Source organism: Dasypus novemcinctus, chromosome 27, assembly GCF_030445035.2.
Source record: "Dasypus novemcinctus isolate mDasNov1 chromosome 27, mDasNov1.1.hap2, whole genome shotgun sequence".
NCBI classification, from domain to species: Eukaryota; Metazoa; Chordata; class Mammalia; order Cingulata; family Dasypodidae; genus Dasypus; species Dasypus novemcinctus.
The window spans coordinates 44,733,697-44,751,024 of NC_080699.1; the positions used below are offsets into that span (position 1 = coordinate 44,733,697).

At 42.0% G+C, this 17,328-nt stretch overlaps 1 protein-coding gene across 1 annotated transcript in view; it reads left to right on the forward strand.

Moving 5' to 3' along the window:
* LOC101425282 (beta-galactosidase-1-like protein 3) overlaps positions 1 to 13,108 on the forward strand; it is a 31,993-nt gene extending 18,885 nt beyond the window's left edge. The window contains exons 10-20 of the mRNA XM_004467683.3: positions 2,302 to 2,386; positions 2,681 to 2,818; positions 3,499 to 3,579; positions 4,251 to 4,357; positions 5,219 to 5,359; positions 7,099 to 7,170; positions 8,113 to 8,191; positions 8,948 to 9,035; positions 9,209 to 9,320; positions 12,462 to 12,578; positions 12,722 to 13,108. Of these exons, the coding sequence (XP_004467740.2) occupies positions 2,302 to 2,386; positions 2,681 to 2,818; positions 3,499 to 3,579; positions 4,251 to 4,357; positions 5,219 to 5,359; positions 7,099 to 7,170; positions 8,113 to 8,191; positions 8,948 to 9,035; positions 9,209 to 9,320; positions 12,462 to 12,578; positions 12,722 to 12,787 (1,086 nt within the window). The 3' untranslated portion in view covers positions 12,788 to 13,108. The remainder of the gene's footprint in view (positions 1 to 2,301; positions 2,387 to 2,680; positions 2,819 to 3,498; positions 3,580 to 4,250; positions 4,358 to 5,218; positions 5,360 to 7,098; positions 7,171 to 8,112; positions 8,192 to 8,947; positions 9,036 to 9,208; positions 9,321 to 12,461; positions 12,579 to 12,721) is intronic.
* Positions 13,109 to 17,328: the final 4,220 nt, after the last annotated feature.

The following is a 17,328-nucleotide window of genomic DNA, read 5'->3' on the forward strand; positions in this document are numbered from 1 at the left end:
GATGGTGCTTGTGTTTCCATTTATCATTCCTCATTTTGATTTTGAGCATGTCTAAGAGGAGAACATCAGGGACACTGATAGTATAGTATCATTTATAGACCTGAAGTCTGCCTTCCTTCTTAACTATAAGCAGGAAATCCAGGATCAGCATTCATCTAATAAAAGACACTAATGAGAAAATAATTAAACTACAAATAAAGAAGAGAAAGGAAACCAGGGAATATAGAGTTAATTCAGGAAACAGAACATAATATACATAATATAAAAAATTCTCCTTAATATGCGTAGAGAGACATGTTAAGATTGTTTACCCATGAGACAAGAGCAGGGTGTTAAGATAAACATAAAACCAAAAAAGAACTATTTGAATTTAAAATCTGGTTTTGAGATTAAAAATTAAATATGAATTGGAGGTAAAGTTGATGAAATCTCCTAGAAATAGTACACAAAGCCAACAAGATATAAAATATGAGACAAGGTAAGTGTCTTAGAGGATCAATTCAGGAGGCCCAACCTCTTACTATTATTATTTACAAAAAGAGTAGACAAACAACACAGAAAAAAGAAAATTACAAATAGGTAGCCTAAGAAAATTTGCTATAACTGCAGAATATCTCTCTAGAATGATCAAAAAGACCCACATTGTACAGTTAACAACTTACTTAGAGAAAATATGATAGGCTCACATAACAAGGCATGGGAACCAGAAAAGTATAGGATTTTTTATATCAGCCCTGGATGATAGCAAACAGTGGAATGTGCCTTTAAATTCCTGAGGATAGATGAATCTCAGCTTAGAACTTAATACCCAGTTAGAATATTAATCAAATGTACAGGTAGAAGAAAGACATTTTCAGACATGTAAGAAAGGAGAAAATTTATTTCTCATTCACCCTTTCTATGGAAGCACTTGGAGGATGCAGGAAACAGGGAATACACTAAGGCAGAGGGAGATGTCAGATTCAGGGGACATTGTATCCAACCTCTGGGATCAGCTAGGGAGAGTCCTGGGGCTTAGGGCACATGTGCGATACTTTGTATCACGGCAGGGTGCTAGGGACTCCAGCAGTGGAGGTGAGAATGCTCAACAAATGCACACTGTGAGTGGCTGAAATATGGCCCCGAGAAGCCCACTGTGATCTTCTGTTCTAATATACACAGCAAAGGACAGCTAGACCAGCTGGGGAGATGTCACCTTTGTCAGCAGCCTTGAAAATGCCTGTCTCGACGTGGGATGCAGGCACCAGGCTGAAAGCTTGGGGCATTGACCATTTGGGCTTCTACAATATGAATTTTTTAAAAAAGGCCTAGGATTTTAGGCAAGCATGGGTTCAGGGATTTTGGGAAATGTATTGCTTTGGTATGTGTTCTTTTAGGTTTAGATAATAAACCCTTTAGAAAATAAGAAACAATATAGCATGATGGTTAAGAGTAGGGATTCTGGAGCTTGGCTGCCAGGTTGCAAAGCCCAACTCTGACTTTTCCTAGCTATGTGGCCTTAGCCAAGTTTACTTAAGTTCAGTCTGTTCACTTGTAAGATGGAGACCGATAGTACCTACCGTGCAGGTTTGTTACACAGAGAAGATTAAATAAAGTACTTAAACACTGCCCAGCTGTTCTGACCAGGCGTTCAATAAGCATTAGTCAAGTCTAATGTTGTAGAAGTTATCTGATACAAATAAAAGGTCTAATCCATAAAGACATATGATTTATGAATTATTGACAAAAATAAACAAGGGAAGAACTGTTAGAAATAAAAAAGAAATTGATAGAAACACAACTGCAGTGGAGACACCAATATATATATGAGGTAGAATAAAATGAAATAAAGAAAAAGAGAAAATGAACTAAATACTTAATAAACATCAAAACCTAGTAGCTCCTAGGTTAGGCTCGGCCCTGGATTTCAGTCACGGCTCTGCCTCTCCAGTGGTATCTCTGAGCCTCAGTTCCTCTAGAAAGAATTGCAGTGAGGTCTTTGAACTTCCAAACCCAGTTCTTTTAACCTTGAAATACAGTAGTGCTATCCAGGCGTACAAGTGTGCCTGTGAGGCTTGAAGGAGACTGGAAGCCAAGGATGGTTAGGAGAGGTGGGGGGACCAAAGATACGGAGCTCGGTGCGGTGTAGTGGGGGGAGGGGAGTAAGGGATTTGGGGTAAAAAAGGGCAAGTGCTATATTGGGAAAGAGGTGGAAAGCCCATGTTCCTCAAATTCTTGTTAGTTGGGTTCAGTTTTCCTGATCTACCTTTTTGTTTCTCACCTGACCTACCAGATTTAGTACTGAATTTGTTTTGTTTCTAGAGGAATAAGACTATCATGGTTATGGAATTCTGGGTCGGTTGGTTCGACACGTGGGGACATAAGCACCAGCCTAGAAATGCGAAGGGTAAGAGTTTTGCAGTTTTTGACCCCGAGTCAAGATAGACCTGATTCTTGGCTGATTCACACATGTATCTAATAATTACCCCTGGGAAAACTAACTAAACAAAACTCCTTGTTGACCAGACTTGATATTCTAGTGTAGTTCTGGTCCCTTGCACCCCTTTCTGGTTAGAATCTTAGTGGAGGTTGAATGGAAAACAACACAACACAAAACAATTAAGTCAGTTATGGAGAGGGGTTGGGAGTGCCTGCTCTTAATTCCTAATTTTCTCCATGTTCTCATCTTCTCCCTTCACAGAGATTGAAAGGACTGTGTCTGCCTTTATCAAAGCTGGTATCTCCTTCAACATATATATGTTCCATGGTGGGACCAACTTCGGTTTCATGAACGGGGCCACAAATTTTGACATGCATAGAGCTGTTGTCACCAGCTATGGCAAGTGCTTGCTGACAGTCAGCTCCCCACACGGGTGGCATGGCGCTTTGCAGAGGGGGTTCTGGCAGCATGTTCTGGTGTCATTGGGTTCTTGACCTGTGCTGCATGCGGGGGTTTTGAGGATTTTTGTATTGGCTTTCCATTCTTCTATGAATTTAACAGTCCCCAGTAGTCTGCCATTTACAATAAATGGGGTTTGCAATAAATGGGGTTGCCTAGGACATTACTGGTTCTGCTTTCCTCCTCTGGTATCCAGCCTCTATTCATTTCTAGTGGAGACAGGATTCTGCTGTGATTGTGTATGGGCAAGATTGGCACAGCCGGGCAATCCAGATGGGGGAAGGAAATGAGTGTAATTAGACAGTGAAATGGAAGGATGAACCTGGTCTCATAACAGCTTCAGATCCCATTAAGGGTTGTAAGAAATATTCCCAGAAGGGCATTCCAGCCTGGGAGAGAGAAGTTCTGGAAGGCAGGGAAGAGGTGACTCCTTCCAGCCCATCCTGTGCCAGGAATGCTCGTCTCCCAAGCTGTGGGGTGGTTTCCCACTGCCCAGTTCCACAACCTCACGAGGCTGTCTGCCGAGGCAGGGACTGCTGTGGAGGATCGGGGACAGGGTGGAGGGGTCGGGGGCGGGGGGCTGCCGGAAGAGGCAGTAACAGGTCCCGGGTATCTTGCAGACTACGGTGGTGTGCTGACGGAGGCTGGGGATTACACAGAAAAATACTACAAGCTTCGAAAACGCCTCAGATCCTTCTTAGGTACTCAGCTGCCATGCGCCTTGGAGGGACGGCCCTCCTTGGAGGGTCTATGGCCCACGCAAGGGTGAGGAAGAAGAAGATTTCCCTTACAGCAGGCAGTGTTATACAGTGCTTTAGAGCACAGGCACGCTTGCGTTCAAGTACTGCTTTCTCCCCTGAAATGCTGTGTGGTTTTGCATAAGTGACGTTAAGCCCTTTCAGCCTCAGTTTCTTCCATGAGACACAAAGACAATAATATGTATCTCCTATGGTGATGTGGAAGAATAAGTTACTGTCTGCAAAATTTGAGGTATATTGTAAGCTCACACAATAGTAAATATCATCCTGTTGAATTTTATTTATTCAGATAACATTGATTCACCACATACTATGTGCTAGAAACTGGGTAAGCAGAGACATTGCCAGAAAGGCGTAGTTCTTACTTGCTGTGAGGCATCTTCTATAAGTCGAACAGACATAACCCCTTAGCGTTCTCTGCAAATTTCAGATATCTGTGGATACAAAAGTCTTCACCTCAGTTACTGCTTCTTGGAGAGGGACCCCCATGTCCCAGGACAGGCATCTTTCTCCTGTCAGCTCTGGGATACAAGAGTTCACGGGCAGGGCAGGGAGGCTTAGAAGAGACAGTGATTGTGTCAGACGCTTCTCGCCTGTGCCCCTTGTTGTTGCAGGATTCCCCTTGCCCTCGTTGCCTCCCTCTGTAGCCAAGGCTGTGTACCCTTCGGTGACACCATCGCTCTACTTGCCACTGTGGGATGTCCTACAGTACGTAGGTGAAGTGAGTACCACCTGGCTTAGGGGCGGCCATTGGAGAGATGGGGGAGAAGGCCTTAGGCCAAGGTGTGGGAGTCCCTCAAGGAGCTCTTTACTGGGGAGTATACAAACTACTCCTCTGCATTTTGTCCCTATTTAGAACTGTGGTGCGAGAGCCACGAGTTCTTTTGGGTGGACTGTGAAGGGAATGGAACTTAAAGAGCAGGTGGGATGTAGAAGGGCATTAGAGGATCCCCTTGCCCAGCTCAGATGGACTTAAGCTTCACGAGCTGGTGAAGGTTGCTGTGTGGGACTGCATGGTCCATAAGGGAAAGGCGGCTGAGCTTGGAGCCCATGACACTGAGTTCTGAATTCATTGCACCATCAACTAGGCCAAATCGCTGGACTTCTGTGGTCCCTTGTTTCCCCCTTAAAATTAGAGTACCTGGCCTATTTTGAAGGAAAGGTGAAGATTGTTTGAAAAATGTAAGTCTTGGCATTCACATTGGTTTCACCTCCTTTATCACTGCTTTAGATAAAAAAGTGACTGCCACACTATAGATGCTAAAGAAATGTTTGCCTAGTGAATTGAATAACCCATCACTAGACTCCAGGTAGCTTAGAATATCATTTATTAACTTTGTTAATCAAGTCTCATTGCAGCAGTTGTTCCCCTTCCCTATCCCCTCTCCACCTACTTAGTCTCCTTGTTAGCTGAGACATGAAATGCAAGAGCACTGTCACAGCATTTTGTTTTATTATTTCCCATCCAAAGAACCCTTGGGGACCGTTAAGTGGCACAACAGAAAGTGACAAGGATCTTGGAATGGAAGCTTTTGGACTTCTCATCTTTCTGTCTTCTGTTCCTGCCTTGTCTCCCTTCCAGACGGTCCAATCTAGGGACCCAATCAACATGGAGAATCTTCCTATAAATAATGGAAACGGCCAGTCCTATGGATTCATACTTTATGAGACTTCCATCTGCTCCGGAGGTTATCTCAATGTCTGTGTTCACGATGTGGCGCAGGTAGGGGTCAGCAGGCTGTCGGTGGTAGGCAGAATTTTAGCTTCACTCTGTTAATGCAGAGGGTTTTTAGTAACTGGCCAACTTTATTATTTGATTGTCTTTTTAAGCACCAAGAATGTGCTAGACATTGAGAATACAAATAAGCCACGTAGATTGCTTTGCTTTGATCACCTCCTAAGTCTGATGGAAAGTCTCTGTCAGTATCGGCACTGCCAGTGTTGTATGTCAAAAGTGGGAAGGGCCGGTGACTGGGGGCTCTCAGGTGAGTGCCTAACCCAGCTGGGGGGGCGGGTATCAGGACAGGTAGCCGGCATGGACACTTGATAATAAGCCAGAGTTAGAGAAGTGAAAAGAGCCAGGGAGAATATTCCCAACCCGGTGGACAGGGTGAAGACCTTCGTGAGAAAGAGTACAGCTGGTTCTCGGGCCTGAAAGAAGCAGGTGATCATTGGTGCTTGGAAGGCAGAAGGAAGAGGAAAGCTGGTTGAGGCTCCGTGGCTGTTAGCACCCCAACACCGGTGAAGCTAGTCACCAGTTGAGGGGACCTCTGCTCATGGTGTGGCAGGCAGATCCACCCATCTGCTCACGTTGCCCACTGAAATGGCAGGAGCAGCAAGATGTAGCCTCCACCTGGCTTTTTTTTTATGATTATTTTTTATTTTTAAAAAGCTTTTGATTATATAAATGTTACATCAAAAATACAGGGGATTCCCAAATGTCCTACCCTCTCCCCCTCCCACAGTTTCCCACATTAACATCTTTCATTAGTGTGGTACACTTGTTACAATTGATGAGCACATATTGAAGCATTGCTACTAAACATGGACTATAGTTTACATTATAGTTTACACTTCGCACTGCACAATATTATAGGCTCTGACAAAATGTATCATGGCCTGTTACCATCATTGCAATGTCATACAGGACAATTCCAGTGTCCTGAAAATGCCCCTATATGACACATATTCTCCCCTCTCCCTCCCCTCAGAGCCTCTGGTGGCCACTACCGTTATATCAAGTTCTTTCACTGCTAGAATAAATCATAAGTCTGTAATAGACCAACAATAAGTCTAGTTTAGTCCATTTTCATTCCTCAATCTTGCAGATTTTGTGATGGTGATGCCTACTCTGCTTCTAATTGAAAGGGGGCTTAGATCCCATGGAGCAGATGATGGGACTATCTTGCAGTTGCAGATACTCTGTCCCTTGGGATGGTCATTGTCCATCATCATCTCCTTGTTAATTGTCCCTCTGCCCAACTTTTGCCACTGAAATTCCCCAGTTGTGCACGTGATGACATACGTGAAATCTGTAAAGTCTAAGGTAGTTATCAGCACTCTGGTCTCTGCAGCATGTGGGGCATAGGGTCCATCCATTCCATTCGTGTCACATCTTGCAGGGGGTAGCTGTCATTGCCACATCCTTCCCTACCTGGGCTGACCTTTTATTCTTCTTTCTTTTCGTCTTGTCTTGAGGGCTGCCCCTTTCCCCCTCCCCCATTGAACTTGAGACACTTATCTCAGTTCCTGACCAGACTGAGTGTAATGGGAAGTCAACCCAGGGTCCCATCTTTGTGCTCACTTTCATGAGATTCCTTCATTGTGGTCTCCTAGTCAGCTGTTAGCCACCTGCGAGTGTCACTCCCTTCTACCTATCCAGAGGCTCCCTCCTCCCTTGTCTTTGGGGGCAGAAGGGGTGGAGGGGCTATCAATCTTATTTTGACTCTTTTTTTTTTGCAGGTCTTTTTGAATGAGACAATTATAGGTGTCCTGAATGGTAATAGTAAGACCTTGAAAATTCCCAAATTCAAGGTACGTAATTCAAGAGTCGGGTGCTGCCCTTGACTGTCTGCTCAAATGTGCATGCACTAGGCCCTGAGATGGACTATCTCTTTTTCTCAAGCACTACCCTTTTGTGTGGCTCCTCATTTAGAGTCCCAGCAGGGAGTGTGTAGGGTTATAAATATACTTGCATTCTCCCAGCCTGGGTGTATCCAGAGCTTTAGAGTAAGTGGAACTTCCCCGTTGGATGTTCTTTTCTTTCAACCACCAGCCCAAGTTCTGGTCTCTGATAAAATTCTCTTTGCCTTTCCTAATAGGACAAGTAGGGGAGAGGAGGCAAACAGGAACACAGCCAAGTCCTTAAGAAAGCTCGAGGACTGCCATGTTCTGAGCCCTCCTCACCTCTGCTTACTCATCTTGCGTCTTGGGATGCAGAGGAAAGAATGGGTTCTATAGGTGTCTTAGTTTTCCCAGCTGCTATGACAAATACGACAGTATAGGTTGGTTTAACAAAAGGAATTTATTGACTCATGGTTTTGGAGGTTACAGGTCTAGAATGAAGGTGTCGGCAGGGAAATGTCTTCTGCCCACTGTCTGCAGTGCTCTGGTTGGCTGCAATCCTTGGGGCCCCATGTCTTGCCTCTGCCTCCTGTCCCATGGTGATTTCTCACTCCTTGTGTCTGCTCTTCTGGTTTTGCTGACTTCCAGCTTTTGGCTCCTCCCTCTGACTTTCTCTGACTCCTGGCTTCCTGTTTCTTCTCTTTACAAGACCTCCAATAATCTGTATTAAGACCCACTCTCATTCAGTTAGGGCACATCTAAACTGAAAATAACATCTTCAAGAGCTCCTTTATGCATTGGGCTCACACCCACAGTAATGCTGATTAAGAACACGTCCAAATTGGGGTCCATAATTCAGTTTACCACCATAGTAAAAGCCCTAAGTGTCCCTAACTGGTTTGTCCCAAGCAGGGCTGCCAACTTCTGAGGATCCTGGTAGAGAACCAAGGACGGGTCAATTTTTCATGGAAAATTCAGAAGCAGCAGAAAGGTGGGCTCTGGGCCTAAGAAGCAGGCTGTAATTTCTCTTCATAGTCACTGGGCCCTTGGGGCTGCTGGGCCTATGTTGGGGTTGGGAGGAAAAAATGGGGTCCCTCAAACAGTGGGTACCTGTGTCCAGGACTAAACATGCCAACCCTTTGCGTACCCCTGTCCTGCCTCCTCTACAGGAAAGTGGAACATGTATGCTGGGTGCTACTCTCTCAAATAAACCTCGTTCTGGAATTTCTTATCCAATAAAGTCATAGTGAAAAAACTAGCTTTCCTTTTCTTAGAGGAATTTGTAGCTGTATCTTTGGGATAAGAAAGAATGGAAGGCTCAACGCCAGGAGTATTTTTCTCTGTCTGTAACTTCCCACTGGTTCCTGTGCCCTGTGCCTCCGTCCTGCTTTTCATGATGCTACAGGAGATTTTCCCTCATGGGTACTCTCCCCTCCCCTTCCCTTTGCCCCCTCCCAGGGCTTGGGCCTCCTTGCAAAAAGGAGCCTCCTTATACTTTTCTGCTGCCTTGTCAGGAGCAGCGCCCAGTCTCCTTTTGGGAATTTCAGGGCAAGTTCTCATACTAAATGCGGGAACTATCTTGGTAATATGTACTCAGAGGAGACGTGCAATGGGAACCCTTGGGTCACAGCAGCCCAGAGAAGCAATTGCCTTGGTGGTGCGCCCTTGTCATGCACATTTCTTTATCCCAGACAACAGAGACTATCCAGGCCCAGCTCTCGCTCCCTTTCCCGCCCTCCCCCTGCAGGAGTAATCAGCTCTGTTGTCCTCAGTAACATCGCCTTGAAGAATTTCACTATCTACCCTCTGGAGATGAAAATGAGCTTCTTGGAGAGGTGTGTTGCCACCTACCCCCAGCAGACACTTAGAGTGACCAGGGAACTCCTAAATTGTTGATTTCAAACTCTTCACTTGGCCTATTACGAATCCAAGATTCCAAAAGCCTAACTGTAGCCCCGACCCTAACCCTGGCCCTCACCCTCACCCTCACCGCTTGGATCATTTCCAGGCTCCGCTCTGCTACCTGGAGGCCAGTCCCAGAGAGCTATAAGGGTCCTGCCTTCTACCGAGGTACCTTGCGGGCTGGTCCTTCTCCCAAGGACACCTTTCTCAGACTACAGGTAAGTGAGCTGCTGTGCAGCTCCATCATTTCCTCTTGAGTAGACCCTTCGTGTTCTGTCCGGGGCAATCACTCCTGCTCACCTTCCATTTTTCCTGCTCCCCACTTCAACCAACCCTTCCAACTTTTCTCAATCTTCCTAATTTGTTGTTATTGAAAAATAACCAATCAAAACACAGTTGGAAAAATTCAAACAATAAGATGTAGAGAGTAAACAGTGGAAGCTCTCCTTCCAACCCCCTGGCACTCCAATCCTTTTCTGCTTCTTAGAGTTAAACATTGCCAACAGTTTGTGTGTTTTCATATATTAACTTTGCCTGCGTGTTTCTAAACAGACACAATTATTTTTTATACCAATACCATAAATTCTATTCTGCGATTTGCTTTTTTTTTGGGGGGGGTGGGGAGGGAAGGGTTAGTTTATAAATAGTATATCTTTTTACATATAAACACAGAGAAAACAAATGCACAAAATATGAAATTACGGATCAATAAAATACCACCACCTGAACACCATATAATTAGCACCGAGAGAACAGAAATAGAATAGTCAGCTCTTCTCCTAATCACTTTCCCCTTTTCCCCAAAGGTAACCCCATCTTGACTTCTAACAATGTTCTCCATTTTGACTTCAAGTAAATCAAATTATACATCATGCATTCTTTTTTTTAAACATGACTTCTTTGATTCACAATGTTTGTGAGGTTCATTCATTTATGAAGGTTGCTGTGAATAGAATTCCAGTTTATGAATATACCGTAATTTATCCAGCCATTCTACTGTTGGACATTTGGATTATTTCTAGTGTTTGGCTATTATAAGAATTAAATTATAGGGGTTTTTTTTTCTTTGTACTTCTGCTCCTGACTGAGATATGTTTGTAAGGTTTTGGTACCAAAGTCTAAAACATTCAAAAAATGATTTGGAAGGTAATGTTTGTATGAGATTGCTATTGTTTTTTCCTTATATATTTGGTAGCTTTCATTAGTGAAGACTTCATGGGCTGGGTTGTTTTTGGGGAATGTTTTGTAAATATGGAGTCAAGTGCTTCAAAATTAAAGAACTTTTCAGATTTTCAGGTTCCTGAAAAGTTAGTTTTGCAAATATATTCTGAAAAGTGTCTCATTTTATCTCAAGTTTCAAATATATTGCCTTTAACTTGTTCATCTTTAATGTCTCAATCATCAGTAGTGTGTTACCTTCTTCATTTCTGCTATAGATTATTTATACATTCTCTCTTTTTTGCCCATACATTTGGATATTTTATAGTTATTTTTTTGCTGTCAATTTCTTATTCAATTGCACCATGGTCTGAGAACTTTAAAATATGTTAAAACTTGTTTATAGTCCCAACATAGGGGCAAATCTGTGATTGTTCTGGTGTATACCTGAGAAAAAAATGTGTTTTCAGCAGATTTTAGATCAATGACCTATATATGTCAATTAGTTCAATTGTGTTAATCATCTTGTTTCAACTGTCTTATATCTGTATTGTTTTCTTTTTGCTTTGTCTATCAGTAATTGAGAAGGTTGTATGAAAATTTTCCACTGTGGGAATTTGTTTATTTCTCCTTGGTAATCTGTCAATTTACTTTATATATTTTATATCTATATTTATACCTTCCACAAATTGAAATATTCTGTATATTTTTTCATGGTAATTCATATTTGTGAATTTTATCATCTTGAGTAATCTCTTTTGTAATGCTTCTTGCCTAAAGTCAACTTTTTTTGTGATAATAATAGTGTTAGAGCAACTTCCTTTCGGTTAGGGTTTCCATTTTATATCTTTGTCCATTCTTTTTCTTTCATTTTTTTCAATTATTTTAGATGTTTCTCTTATACAAAGAAAAAAAAACACCTGCTTTAAAAATCCAGTCTAGCAATCTTTGTCTTTTAATTAGAATATTTCAAAGACTCCAATTTTATATGTTAGACTATCTAGCTGTACTCATTTTGTCTCATATTGTCTTCTGTATTTCCTGTTCTTTTATTTCTTTGATTCTGTTTTGGAAATTTGCTTCTTACTTAGTACACGAATTCTCTATTTAGCTATGTCTAAGTTACGCTATTCAAAACATCCATTAAATTCTTAATTTCGGTAATGGCATTTTTTAGTTCTAGAATTTTCATTTCATAACTTTGGTCCTTTTTACAGTTTCTATTGCACTGTCAAAATTCTTGGTCTTTTTATCTCTTTGAACATATTAATTTATTCAGCATAGGTATTTTAAAGCCTGTATCTAGTAAATCCATTGTCTGGATTATCTGTGAATCTATTTCTCTTGTCTATTATTCCTCCTGGTTTTTAACCCCATTATCTTTTTTTTTTTTTTTCCTATCTGCCTGGTTTTTATTTTGGAGTGCCAGACATTACCTAGGAAACATACTGGAACTAATTCAAGGCCTGTGGTGATGGTACCTTCCTCTAGAGAGGAATTGTATCTGCTTTTGGAGGTGAATGGGGACACCTGCCATCCCACGTCACTTTAGTCCAACGAGAAGGGTGGAATGATTCGAAGTGAGTCTTCTGTCCTCACGAGGACTTGACTCCTGATGGTTCACTCTTCTAGGGTACACCCCCTCAGTGTCTACCCAGAGGGCATAGCAGGTAACAAGGCTCCCTGCTACAGTTTTTGTCCTGATAAACTTGTAAGGCTCTGCCAACTTCTGCTCAGTTTCTCATCCCCCTGCTCCTGAATAAGCAGATGCCTCTCATGGGAGAACTGCCCTGACATCTCCTTGTCCGGGTTTTCTTTGCTTAGATATGGGTCCTGTAATTCTTCCCTATATTGCAAGCAGATTTTAAAAAATTGTGTAGCTTTTCTAGCTGTTGTCAGCAAAGTTCGCTTCTATTACCCAGGATTTAATTCTGGAAGCAGAAGAGCTGCTTTTAAAAAATAGGACATTATTTCTCGCAGGGTAGGAGCAGCCGTAGCCCTCCCGTTCATGAGTTGATTCCACTGCTGTTTTTTCCCTCACTCCTAGGTCAGGTGCCGTAGGATGGAACTTCTAGAACATACTCCATTCTAAACTCACTTTCCGTTTCAGGGCCATAGTCACAGTCTCGCTCCCCAAGTGCCTTAGTTGTACCTTGCCAGTGTGAATCTGTCCCTGTGCCTCAAACCCCCATCCCTTCCAGGGCTGGAGTTACGGAGTTGTGTTCATCAATGGGCGTAACCTCGGGCGATATTGGTATATTGGACCTCAGGAAACACTGTACCTCCCTGGTGTTTGGCTTCATCCAGAAGACAATGAGGTGAGCCATCCCCGCTCTGCCTTGATGCCTCATAAGCCTTCAGCTCTGCCTTCATCCTCAGGGCGTAAATTTCAGTGTTTTTTTCTCATCCTGTACTGAAAAGGCTTACCTTTTCTTACTGTCAACCTTTCTTTTCTTCCCAGATCATTCTGTTTGAAATAATGAAGAGTGGCTTAGACATCCAATCCGTGGACAAACCCAAGCTGTAGGGCCCTATGTTAACACATTTCTTAAATTGTTGGAGTCCATCTATGGCTGGATTTTTAAGAAGATTTACGTCAAGTAGATCAAACACAGTGCTACCTGCAATTGCAAAAATGTGAAAATGACATAAAAAATCAACAGGAGACTTCTTATACAAATTATGGTCTACCTATATGATGACTATTTTTAAGAAGAGCTTTAAAAAGTCTTCAAAATCTTTAAGGACTTTATTTTTATCCAGTAAAAAGGCTTATTTCTTAGCAGCTTCTTATTCTCTAATCAAATGTGCTTTTAGGCAGATATGAATAAAACAAAATCAAAATTTATTTCTGTCTTACCATACTCAGCTGAGAAGAAGGGAATGGTTTCCAGGTTAGAGGAGAGTAAGGCATACTGTTCTCTGCATCCCAGAGTGAGTATTGCAAGCTCCTGGTATGTTTGTGTGTGTGTGTGTGTGTGTGTGTCTGTGTGTGTGTGTGTCTGTCTGTCTAGGGAGGGGATGATGGAGGGGCAACAAAATGGGTCTCCAGGCACTGCTCCTTACCTGTGGGCCAGAGCCAAACAAAGGAGGAAGAGCAGTTTTGTTGTTTGGTTTCATCATGTGTGATAGCAAAGTCTGGCCTGGAGTACATGCTCTCCCATGCCTTATTACTCCTTGGCTATCTGGGTGTAGTAGAGGCTTTTACTGATAGTGGACAGGGATTAGTGACTAACCAACAAATCTCTCAAATGACACCATTGGAAACCAGCCACATTCAGATAATTAAAGCATATCCCCTGGCCTAAACACAGATCATTGCACTATAACAAAATCTCATCACCTTGTAAAATACAGTGCCTAGGTCTTTAAGTAATTTAGGGAATAAATGTGTCCACAGTGAGGAAGGAAACTGCCTGTTTGGGATGAGAACAAAGGAGTCAGATTATCTTCTCTACTAATTTGAGTGACTGTTTGGTTGAAGGAGGATTCTATCACCTACGTACATTTCCTACATAAAACTCCATTTTCTGAGGCCCTCGTTGCAAATCCGTGAACTCTATGACCTCTATGGAACTGTAGAGTTAGGGAGGAGAGCAGAATAATCATCACGATAATATGTATTAGATTTCAGATATAACACACACGGTTTCTAAAGTTAACAACAACCAGGCAACATAGCCATTGTATGAATGTGGAAGACCAAGGCTCAAAGAAGTATTTGCATATATGTCTCTGATATGTGCCTCCTCTTTTGCTATTATACCGCAGCTCCATATCCCTGTCAGTCTTTTTCAAAGAATTCAACAAGGCTATTCACACATATAATACTTTCAGTGGGCTTAGAGAAAAAAGCTCACAGCTTAGAATTCCTTATCCAGCAAAGTGCTGTTTCAAGAAAAGCAAAACTCAGGAAAATGAAATTCAGAACTTGTAGACAAAAGTCAAGAGAGTATATCCTCAAAAGATCCATGCTAAAGGAAATTCTAAAGCAGCCTTTTCAACGGGGGTTCCCTAAGAAAATTAAACCCTCCAGAAATTGTTTTCAATGACTTATCTCTTATTGTGCCATTCTACATGTGTATCTGAGAAGCTAGCTCATTATTAATTAATCATGGATGCCTTAGGGCATCGTGGTTTAGCTCTCTTGGAGAACTCTAGTTGAGAAGAGAGAGCCTAAAGAATGTATTGCAAGCAGAAAGAAAATGATCCCAGATGGAAGGGCTGAGATTCAAGAAGAGATGTGGAGCCAAAGAAGGTGCTGAAACATGAAAATGTAAACAAACATTAACACAATAAAAATAGTACTGTCTAATTTGAAAGTAAAATCAGTATTGAATTGTAAGACAAATGTGTATGCTAGGTGTAATTTAAAGTTCCCATAGTGCTCAGATATAAACTTTAGACTTAGTTAAATATGCATGTTAATAAACTTAGCATAACTGTTAAAAGAATATGGGTTTCATGTCGGCAAATTTGCCTACTTTATTAATTTTAACTTTACAACCCCCAAATTCATATTCTCGGCACTTCTCTGGTCATTTGTGCACATGCATAGAGGGGCAAAACATTCGACTTGTCTGAAACACAGGCCAAAGCCATGCTCTGCTGTTTCGTTTTAGCTCTCATGCTGTAAACAAGTCCTTTTCATGGTGTATTTGATGCCATGCTTCTCACATTTTTGTGCGTTCTGTTGGTGATTTTGCTGTTTAAAATCTCCCCCAAGCATAGTGAAGGGCAGTCTTGTGTTCCTGAGCACAAGAAGGCTTGTGGGGAAGAGTGCGTGCAACGCGCTTCCTGCAGGCATTTTGTGGTGTTCAATTATAACAAATCAATGATATACATTAAGAAACGTGTCTTTAAACAGAAACATACATAAAACAAGTTTATATATTTATTGGATGGCAAAATATTGTGTCCAGGGGCTCATAGTAACCTAACCCTGTATTTCCTCAAGGAGCAGAGTGTTAGTATCCACAGTTATAGTGTTTGTCTTCACTGACTCAGTGGTCATGGCAATTCTGTAAAACATAACTACCGCGGATAAAACAAGTGACTGCACAGCACTCACAACTTTCAAAATCTATTCAAAAACAGAATGAGGAAGCGGCTGTGGCTCAATCAGTTGGGCTCCCGTCTACGACACAGGAGGTCCTGGGTTCACGTCCCAGGGCCTCCTTGTGAAGGCAAAAGCTGGCCTGTGCGCCGCAGAGAGCTGGTGCAGCAAGATGATGCAACAAAGGGAGACAAGCAGATACTGAAAAAACGCGCAGCAAATGGACACAGAAAAGAGACTGCAAAGAAAGGAACAAGCCACAAAGGGGGGGCGGGGGGAAGGAGGGGATGAATGAATGATCTTAAAAAAAAAACCCAGAATGATAATAAATAACAAAACTCTAGCCACTAAAAGGCAAAAAGGGAGAAGACAGAAGTTAAAAAATCAGCACAAGTAGAAAGCACATATTGAAATTGTAGAAATAAATGTAAAATATACCAGCAAAGTCATACATTTAAGTGGACTAAGCCCTCTAATTAAAAGGTAAAGCTTTTGTCAGGCTAGATTTAAAAAAAAAAATACAACTAAATATATGAGTATTACAAAAGAGACATCCTTAACATAAGGACAAAAAATGATTGAAAGGATAAAAAAAATGCCATGTAAATTCTTACCAAAGAATGCAGGAGTAGCTATATTAATTTCAGGCAAATAGAATTAAAGGCAAAAGGTGTTGTATACATACAGCTACTAATAGTGATAAAAATTTCAATTCACAAGAAAGATATGTTCTTAACAATTCAGCCCCAAAATATATAGGAAATTATTTCCAGATCTATAACTAGAAATAGACAAATAGAAGTACTTTATATTTACAAATTTTTTTCTACTTTAAAAACTGAGATATAATTCATATATTATCAAATTCACTATTTTAAAGTTTACAGCTCATTGGGTTTTAGTATATTCATAAGATTATTTTTTTAAAGATTTATTTTTTAAATTTATTTCTCTTCCCCGCCCCCCGCCCCCGCAGTTGTCTGCTCTCTGTGTCTGTTCACTATGTGTTCTTCTGTGTCTGCTTATATTCTTGTCAGCGGCACTGGAAATCTGTGTCTCTTTTTGTTGCATCATCTTGCTGCGTCAGCTCTCCGTGTGTGTGGCGTCACTCCTGGGTAGGCTGCACTTTTTTTGCTCTAGGTGGCTCTCCTTAAGGGGTGCACTCCTTGTGCATGGGGCTCCCCTATGTGGGGAACACTCCTGTGTAGTACGGCATTCCTTGAGCGCATCAGCACTGCGTGTGGGCCAGCTCCACATGGGTCAGGAGGCCCTGGGTTTGAACCCTGGACTTCCCATGTGGTAGGCAGTCACTCTATCCATTGAGCCAAATCTGCTTCTCTATCCATAAGCTTATGCAACCATCGCCACTGTTTAATTCCAGAATATTTAATGACTCTCTAAAGAAACTCTGTACACATTAGCAGGCACACTCCATTCTCTTCTCCCTTCAGCCCCTGGAAAACACTCACCTACTTTCTGTCTTTATGAATTCACCTATTCTGGACATTTCAAATCAGTGGAATCCACAGACTGTGCCTTCCCTCAGCCTACCCCAGTTCCAAGGAGAGTCCAACCCAAACCCCCTCCCCCTCACAGGCCAGCACCACCCAGCCCAACCACATCACTGCACACTGTCGTGCCCATCCACTGCCCAAACACCTTTCCATCTTGTCATAGATTCTGCCTATATGAGCATCGGCTCACCGCCCTCTTCTCCCTTTCTGTCTCCTGTTAACCTATCTTCCAGGCTTAGAATCTGCTCAATTTGCTTAATTCATATCAGTGAGGTGATGTAATATTTGTCCTTCAGTGACTGGCTTACCTAACGCAACATAAGATCTTTAGGATTCATCCATGTTATCCCATGTCAATACTGCATTCCTGCTTAGAACAGAGCAATCATACAATATGTGGCTTCTTTCATTTAGGCTGTTTTCAAAGTTCACCCACCATGTTAAAGTTTATATCAATACTTCATTCCATTTTACGGCTGAGTAATACTCTATTGTATG